This window comes from Tachysurus fulvidraco, chromosome 21 (assembly GCF_022655615.1).
Source record: "Tachysurus fulvidraco isolate hzauxx_2018 chromosome 21, HZAU_PFXX_2.0, whole genome shotgun sequence".
Taxonomy (NCBI): domain Eukaryota; kingdom Metazoa; phylum Chordata; class Actinopteri; order Siluriformes; family Bagridae; genus Tachysurus; species Tachysurus fulvidraco.
This window is the reverse complement of record NC_062538.1, coordinates 22,645,966-22,655,965: the sequence shown is the minus strand read 5'-3', so window position 1 is coordinate 22,655,965 and position 10,000 is coordinate 22,645,966. Positions and strand designations below refer to the sequence as shown.

The following is a 10,000-nucleotide window of genomic DNA, read 5'->3' as shown; positions in this document are numbered from 1 at the left end:
GTTACATAAGGGAATAAAAAAGGAGGAGATTCGTGTGAACAGAGATATGAGTTCTCTCTCTCTCTCTCTCTCTCTCTCTCTCTCTCTCTCTCTCTCTCTCTCTCTCTCTCTCTCTCTGTCTCCCTCTCTCTCTCACCCTCTCTCTCTGTCTCTCCCTCTCTCTAGCCCCCCCTCTCTCTCTCTCTCTCTCTCTCTCTCTGTCTGACTGTTTCCCACTTGTGACACTGAGGTTATGTAACGTTTATAAGCGCCCTTCAATCTATATTTATTTATACTATTTATAATTAATGTTTATTATATAATATTGTTTATTATTGTGTATTAATAAACATTTTGTTTCTGTGTATTTTCAATAATTTTGACATTTGTTTTTTACTATTTTTTTATTTACTTGATACTGCCTCTATTTTTTCTGCTTCCTCGTCATTATATTGTTTCTGTTTGTTTGTGTTGATTTTTTGTCTTATTAACGTTACTGTGTTATTATTATGATGTGTGTTGTTACACTGCAGTGTGTTACATGAATGATTATTGGAGTTAAAGCTCCACATGCTGCAGCAGTCGCAGAGGCAGCAGCAGCTCAGCTGTCAGTGTGAGGACTGGAGCTGCCTCGGGGAGCAACAGGCCACAGAACACGAGACGGATGAAACAAACACACACTTCCTCACGCTCTGGTGCCCATCGGTGTGAACCCACAGGACCTCACGTCTCCTCACCAGACCTGTGTGTGTGTGTGTGTGTGTGTGTGTGTGTGTGTGTGTGTGTGTGTGTGTGTGTGTGTGTGTGTGTGTGAGACAGAGATGCTGCTACAGCACAAAGGCGAGGCTGAGACACACACTGATGCTGATTGAAAAACACAAGCAGAGAAGCAGACAGTCACGTCCTGAAGAGAGAGAACGCTACAGAGCAACACCTTCATTCTCTCAGTGGTCAAACTTTAATATCTCACACAGGAAACTCATCATCTTTCATTAAGAAGACCCGAAAAATAGTAATACACACCACACACACACACACACACACACACACACACACACACACACACACACACACACACACACACACACACACAGTAGTGCTGTAGAGGGAAAGGCACAGTCTTGGTGTGACGTCAGTGATCTCAGTAGTTTGTAGTTTCTTTCCTCGTTGTATCGTCTGTTTCCCAGTTTCCTGATCCACTTATTTCCGTAAACACACTAATTCCCCATAAACACAATGTAAACAGTCTCACACACACACATCAGGATGGTTTAGGGGGTGTGGCTTAAATACTGAAGGTTCATACAATATAATAAACTGTAATAAATTACTGTTACAAATATCTTTTAAGGGAGAATGTGATGATAGTGTGTGTGTGTGTGTGTGTGTGTGTGTGTGTGTGTGTGTGTGTGTGTGTGTACAGTACAGCACAGAGTCTCAGTGTAAAGCTGGAGCTTTTCTCCGATCATCATGTTGAAAAGGTCACAACCTTTACACACTTTATGACTGATGTGTTACACTGCTTATAAATTATTCTGTTTTATTCTCAGACTGAACACTAAATAAAATCGGGGTTCCTTCTCATTCAGCCCGAGAGGTTACAGGTACGAGACCACGACAGGCAGAGGCTCGACAGGTACGAGACCACGACAGGCAGAGGCTCGACAGGTACGAGACCACGACAGGCAGAGGCTCGACAGGTACGAGACCACGACAGGCAGAGGCTCGACAGGTACGAGACCACGACAGGCAGAGGCTCGACAGGTCCGAGACCACGACAGGCAGAGGCTCGACAGGTCCGAGACCACGACAGGCAGAGGCTCGACAGGTCCGAGACCACGACAGGCAGAGGCTCGACAGGCAGAGGCTCACCTTCAGTTCATTAACACTGGAGACAAGTTCGTCTCGTCTCAGTGCAACATTACTTCCAGACATTAGGAGACATCATCAGAGCTGGAGTAATGTACAGAAGCTCCCTGTGCTGCTGAGGGAAAGTAACATGTGACCCAGTGACACAACCTGAGGAACAACCTCATTATAAAGTTTACTGAATTACTGAAGTGTGTGTGAGAGAGAAAGAGAGAGACACAGAGAGAGAGAGAAAGAGAGAGAGAGACAGACACAGATAGAGAGAGAGAGACACAGATAGAGAGAGAGAGAGAGAGAGAGAGAGAGAGAGAGAGAGAGAGAGAGAGAGAGAGAGAGAGAGAAACATCTTATTTTCAGCTGAAGGAGGTGAAGCTCTTTCTGTCACTTGGGGTTTGAGAGTTCATCAGTTGTCCCTGAGCTCAATGCTGCACTTTGTCCACAAGTGATTTAGCAGTGCAGGTGTAGGTGTGTATGTGTGTGTGTGTGTGTGTGAGTGTGTGTGTGTAAGCATGTTAGTGTGTTATTGTGTGTGTATGTGTGTGTGTGTGAGTGTGTAAGCATGTGTGTTATTGTGTGTGTGTGTGTGTGTATTAGTGTATGTTTTTGTGTGTTAGTGCGTGTTATTGTGTGTGAGTGTGTGAGTGTGTGTGTGTGTAAGCATGTTAGTGTGTTATTGTGTGTGTGTGTGTATTAGTGTATGTTTTTGTGTGTTAGTGCATGTTATTGTGTGTGAGTGTGTGTGTGTGTGAGTGTGTGTGTGTGTGTGTAAGCATGTTAGTGTGTTATTGTGTGTGTGTGTGTATTAGTGTATTTTTTGTGTGTTACTGCGTGTTATTGTGTGTGAGTATGTTAGTGTATGTTTTTGTGTGTGATTGTGTGTGTGTGTGTGTGTGTGGTGTGTGTGTCATTGTGTGTGTGTGTGTGAGTGTGTTAGTGTGTGTGTTAGTGTGTCGCTGCAGCTTGATGTCCAATTAGCAATAAAATGTGCATCTAAATGTGTCGAATGGAACGCAGGGCTTTAGGATTGATCAGATGTTAATATCAGGATGGTGGTCTGTATTGTCCTTAACGCTGTCCTGGTTCCTGATGGTGTTCCTGACTTATCTCAGTTCCATTCTGATGGGTGTTTAATAGAACATCCCAAAGAGAAGCCTTCAGGAATCGGTTGGAAACGAAAGACAGTTTATTCAGGATTCATTAGAAGGAGATGAGTTCAAACCCCCACACTGCTGCACTGCGCCTGGACCACGAGCGAGAGCCTGAACCCTCGACTGCTCAGGTGTACAATGTGAAAGTGTAATAAAGTGTAATAACGTCTCACCGAGTCGCTCTGGATAACGACATCTGCCAAGAGAAAGAACATGAAGGTCTTAATGAGCTCGAAAAGTCAACTTGGCTCTGAGCCGGGAATTAATCAGTGTGGGGATGGTTACTATGGGAACGGTTACTACGTGGACGGTTTCTATGGGGACGGTTACTACTGAAATCATTTTGAGCGATGATCTTTGTCACAAAGCAGCTTCATAGTTCTGTATAAATCCAGGATAGAAATGATAAATTTTTTAATTTAAGACGACCCCTAATGAGTGTCAGAGGCATGTTATGATATGATGGAGAAGGATATTAACAGCAGGTTGCCATGGTGATTTTAGTGTGGGGAAGATTACCCTGACAGGAGGGTCACATCAGGGAGGTTTCCATGGTGATTACCGGTATGACTGTAGGACTATTTCAAATTGTATTCTGTAGATGTTACCTCCAGTGCTGTGATTGACAGCAGCTGACTCCTCCCACTCTTCCACATGCAGGAGGTTAGCCTTTTGTTTTACTCTTGTCGGTTCTCCTCAGTGACCTCAGAGATCTAGAGCGCTTCACCTCGGGCTTAACTCGGATTAATCGAGCTCGTCAGCCTCTCGCCTTAGACTGCGGTGAAGGAGTCGTGTTTTAGTGTCACTGAGTCACTGCGAGTCGAGTCTCTGCTTCACGGGTGAAAATATCACACTGAACGTGTCAGTCTGCTCCGGAGCCTCAGCTGCGGCAACGTCAGCCCTTCTGCCTCATCGAGCTCCGTGTTCAGACCCCCGTGATCGCCAGTCCGACTCGTTTAATTCGGATCGTTCGAGGACGATCAACTAAAGACTAAATTAGCATAATATATAAAGCACCTTGAGATTTGGAATTTAATTACATCGAGTTCATTTTTAGACATATTTCTGGAGGATCGGCTAAAACAAATCGTTGATAAGTGGAATAAAAAATAAGACCAAGACGTCCCACAATAATTCAATACATGTGTTTATTTTCCAGTGTTAATATTTATAATAATTACGCTTCGGTTCAGAAAGTCACGTCCTCTTCATCTGTCGCTGAAAACTAAAGTCTCTACCGCAGCTCTCCGTCCTCCGTACCGTGTCCTCTCCTGCCGATCCGTGTCTCCGTGTAGGTCCAAACTCCATCACTGTCATATCCGTTACCACTTTTTCAGCTCGAGTGAAAGTTTGTTGATGAGGACGGACTCGATATCGGTGTGCACAAATTACCCAGAATCCACTGCAGCGATCTGACTTTCAGATTTAAAATGATAACATTTCAGTTCCCCAAACAGTGTGAGTTCATGTCGGGTTTTTAATCCTCCAAGTCCTCCACATTGTTCTGAAGGCTAGTTAGCAAGGCTGCTAATTATCACTGCAGCTAGCTAGCAAAGGGAATACACTGTAGCAGTAACACTGTTCTGTACACACTGCTGCCCTGCTCTGTAAAGGAAATTCCATAACGGCTCTGAGTTAAAAACATTACGAAGAGGACCGTCGTGGTCCTTCCTGACATCATCACTACGCTCCTACTGGAAGGAATTAATCACATGGTTTCCTTCGATGTTTACAGAAACAGAAAAATTTAGAAATTTCATTACAAAAAAACAGCCAACATTTAGGACGTGTCAGTGAAGTACGCTGATTAAATCCAAAGACAAAGCTAAGAGCTAATCTCTCAGTAACAGAAGGTGGAGTCAACTAGTTAACAAAGATCTACACAGCTGGTTAGCGTGGCAGTTAGCTACGATTACAAATACTGAATAAAACACACACAGGACGCAGATCGACGCTGTAACTGTCACGCTTCTCCAGTCCTGCTGTACAGATGATGTCAGGAAGGATGGCCACGCCCCCAATGGCTCCTTATACACACCAGAATAAGTTCAAGAGCTGCAAATAAATACAAAATAAATGACTGTAAATATGAACGTGTTCATGAGATCAGACAATAAATTTGTTTTTCATTTTTAAGTGTTATATGCGGTGAATTTTATATTCAGTTCGTAATTGTTTATGGAAAATCATCGTTAAATAAGTTTGCTTTTTTAACGCCGCATGCAATAGATAATAAATAAATCACTACGTTGTACAGTATTAAATATTTACATCCTTTGTACAGATCGTTGATTTTACCGTCGCTCGTAAAACACGGCAGTTAACGAACAGAAATAAATACTGAATAAATAAATTTCACATTTCCTTTTTTTTGTGTAACTCCAGAATAATTCATAAATAACCTTCAGAGTGGCCCCTTGACTTGATAATGACATCATTTCCTGTTCATTCAAAGGGATTCTGGGAACTCTATAGACTAGACATGCAAATCTAAATACTTCACTGAGTCCCTGATAGGAGTGACAGATGTCGAAGCCCCGCCCCCAAAATGTGTTGCTACAGCCTTCGCTTTGTTCACGACGACACGACGATCAAATAAACACGACGACGATGTTGGAGAACGGAAGTCTCTAATTTCACAATGAGTTCATGTAAGTGTGATTAAAGCTATGAGCACAAGCCCCGCCCACCGCACTCATCTTTAACCGATCACAACCAATCAGCAGCCTTTCTCACTCTCCCCAGGGAGTGACAGCGAGATAACATAAAAAATGGAACTCGTCCCAGTCCTGATCTCAGAGCACCCTTAACAACTTCCCCTCGCCGACTTCCCCTAGATTAAAAGCCCCACCGCCATCTTTAGGGCTTCTAACTACTCGAGCCAGAATTGCTAAGTTTAGCTTGCACTCAGTTTAGTGAACTAGACTTCCCATTTTCTAGTGGACAAGAACTCAACTATCTAGTGGTCTACATATCCTGAACATTATTAATAACTACCACTATATAGCGGACTAACCCAGTCTAATCTAGTGGATTAATCTAATCTAGTGGATTACACTTCTCATAATCTACTGATACGGAGTTAGCATTCCGCTATTTATTGACAAACAAATACGTGAAGGTGAAAATGACATGGTCAAGCAGAATATATCCTTCTACCCTTTACTTAGTAGACTAGACCCCTAATAACTAGCACACTAGATCTCCTAACTAGTGAACTACATCCCCTACAGTTTAGTGAACTATATCTACAGTCTAGTTGACTATATCTACCATTCCCTAAATGTCTGACACTGTCTAATTTACAACTCCTACTGTCTACATCTCTCACTATCTAGTGGACTAAACCTTCTACAAATCCAGGTTATAAGTTATAGATATTGCACACTACCTAGGGGACTAGATCACCCACATCTAGTCTACATTTTATCACTCTAATCTCTTCCACCAGGCTCTACATTTACCCCAGAGTCTTAGGCTTGTCCTCCCATCATCTACCTGATAAGATCCCTGTCTAGGTCCCCTATTATCTAGTATTTTAATCTAGTGGACTATTTCTCTCTCAGTCAAACTACATTTAATCAATAATCATCATAGTGATATAAGTAGTGAACTAGTGAAAGCCACCACCTACAATGTGATATTTAAACCATGATCATTCTAGGGGACTAGATCACATTATAGTTCTCATTTACTCCACTGTCTCTACTCCATAATCATCTCTCTTATCTCTCACTATCTAGGGGACAAGACTGACCCTTAATAAACAGTAAGTGATCCCAATTTCTAGCTGAATAGATTTCACACAATCTAGTAGACTACATTTCCCTCGATCACGTCGATTCCACCTCCCAGTACTGCAGTGTTGTTGGTCTATCACCTTTAGGGGACTAGACTGTGACGATCTAAAGAACTACACATCCAATAATGTAGAGGATTACAGCACACTAACTAGTCTATGGATCTTTTCTAACTAGTGTTCTTGTACTTTTTAAGAAGTGTGCACTAGTGTAGCACGAGTGAGGGGAAGTCAACAAGGGCACCGTGAAACAGGACGGAGGTGACGTGAAAATGTTGGTGATTAAAATCGGATTAAAAAAGCAGTATTTGTCTGATTAGCCTTATGTATGATATAGCCATATGACTAGCATTAAATTGTATGATTAGTGATACGTTATAGGATTAGCGGTATGTAGTATGATTAGCATTGTATGATTAGCATCATGTTGTGTGGTTAGCATTGCGCTGCAGGCGTAGCGGTGGCGCTCACAGGTACAGGTACGAAACCCAGTAGACGAGATTGAAGAGGCCGAAGGCGGTGGGGAAGAAGATGCGCGCGTACGAGTCGATCTTTGCAACGCGGATGTGCAGGCGGCCATGACGCCACGCCCCTGAGCGACAATCCTCAAAGCAGCAGAAGAAGCTTGTGCAGTCTTTCCCGTCCAGACACTCATAGCCAAACTCCTCGTCGCGCTCCTGCATGTGAGTGGCGTTGTTCATCTGGATCGCCGTAGCCGAGCGAGGGCGGATATCCACCGTCGGGTTCTGCTTCAGTGGGGACAAAAGGACAAGGATGTCCAGTTATACACAAACATGCATAAAGTCTTACCTTAGCACTCAGAACTTACACTAGTGCTGGGCAATGCTAATCACAAACGAGTTATACTCAAAACGCCACTCCCCAAAATCTCATGCATAATTAATGTTATCAGTGATCTGAACAGAAATATGAGCATAAGACCAGCATTAAGTCAACACTCTGGATTTAATGTGTTCAGCAAAAGGCATTCTCTAAAAAGCTAGTGAATGGTAGCTGTAGCTATTGTGTAAATAAACCAGCAGTTCGGTTGTGCAGCATGATGAAGCCATGTGATTGTGTAGTGAACCTGGATGTGTGTACTGTATACACTATGAACTCTAGTGTGAACTCTGAGCTGCTGAAGCTCCAGCTGGACAGGATGGAGCAGTATTGTGGAGAGGTAAGCTCTCACCATTACAGAGCTGTAATGAACTCCTCACGCTAATCACAGGACGTGACTGTGTCGGTTTTGCTCGTCCTGAAGGTTCCTCTGACCAAGTGCATCTATCTGTGGGTTTACACTCACATCACAGAGCTGACCTTTAAAACTCAGATGCATCATGGGTAAAGCTAGTTGTGTGCAGGTGTCATGTTGTCACTCTGTAATGATATTTTAATAAAACTGTATGATGTTATTACTGAACTGTTACTATACTGTACTGTACTCTATACTTCTACATTGAACTACAATATCCTGTACTATACAGCACTATACACTATACTACACTACACCCTACTATACAGCACTATACTACACTATACTGCACTATACACTATACTACACTACACCCTACTATACTACACTATACTACACTATACTGCAGTATACACTATACAGCACTACACCCTACTATACAGCACTATACTACACTACACCCTACTATACTACACTATACTACACTATACAGCACTATACAGCACTATACACTATACTACACTACACCCTACTATACAGCACTATACACTATACTACACTACACCCTACTATACAGCACTATACACTATACTACACTACACCCTACTATACAGCACTATACTACACTATACTGCAGTATACACTATACAGCACTACACCCTACTATACAGCACTATACACTATACTACACTATACTGCAGTATACACTATACAGCACTACACCCTACTATACAGCACTATACACTATACTACACTACACCCTACTATACAGCACTACACCCTACTATACAGCACTATACACTATACTACACTACACCCTACTATACAGCACTATACTACACTATACTGCAGTATACACTATACTACACTACAGCCTACTATACAGCACTATACACTATACTACACTACACCCTACTATACTACACTATACTACACTATACTGCAGTATACACTATACAGCACTACACCCTACTATACTACACTATACTACACTATACTGCACTATACACTATACTACACTACACCCTACTATACTACACTATACAGCACTATACACTATACTACACTACACCCTACTATACTACACTATACAGCACTATACACTACACCCTACTATACAGCACTATACAGCACTATACACTATACTACACTACACCCTACTATACTACACTATACAGCACTATACATAACTATACACTATACTACACTACACCCTACTATACTACACTATACTACACTATACTACACCCTACTATACTACACTATACCCTACTATACTACACTATAATACACTACACTATACTCTACTAAACTACACTATACTATACCCTACTATACTGCACTATACTATACCCTACTATACTAAACTACACTATACTATACCCTACTATACTGCACTACACTATACTACACTATACTACACTATACCCTACTATACTACACTATACTCTACTAAACTACACTATACTATACCCTACTATACTGCACTACACTATACTACACTATACCCTACTATACTACACTATACTCTACTAAACTACACTATACTATACCCTACTATACTGCACTACACTATACTACACTATACTACACTATACTACACTATACTACACTATACCCTACTATACTACACTATACCCTACTATACTACACTATACTATACCCTACTATACTACACTATACTACACTATACCCTACTATACTACACTATACCCTACTATACTACACTATACTATACCCTACTATACTACACTATAATACACTACACTATACCCTACTATACTAAAGTATACCCTACACTACACTTCCCTACACTACACTATACCCTGCTATACTACACTATAATACACTACACTATACCCTACTATACTAAAGTATAACCTACACTACACTTCCCTACACTACACTATACCCTACTATACTAAAGTATACCCTACACTACACTTCCCTACACTACACTATACCCTGCTATACTACACTATAATACACTACACTATACCCTACTATACT

General features: G+C 41.7%; 1 protein-coding gene across 5 annotated transcripts in view; it reads right to left on the bottom strand.

Moving 5' to 3' along the window:
* Nucleotides 1-4,125: 4,125 nt before the first annotated feature.
* The window catches only part of gabrg2 (gamma-aminobutyric acid type A receptor subunit gamma2), a 41,493-nt gene continuing 35,618 nt past the window's right edge, over nt 4,126-10,000 (bottom strand). For 2 of the 5 annotated variants that reach the window (XM_047805805.1, XM_047805802.1), the window contains 2 exons: nt 7,267-7,544; nt 4,126-5,051 (listed from right to left, as the gene is read on the bottom strand). In XM_047805805.1, the coding sequence (XP_047661761.1) occupies nt 5,045-5,051; nt 7,267-7,544 (285 nt within the window). In that variant the 3' untranslated portion in view covers nt 4,126-5,044. Of the gene's footprint in view, nt 5,052-7,266; nt 7,548-10,000 lie in introns of all 5 variants that reach the window. The other 3 variants (XM_047805804.1, XM_047805806.1, XM_047805801.1) reach the window with 2 other exon arrangements.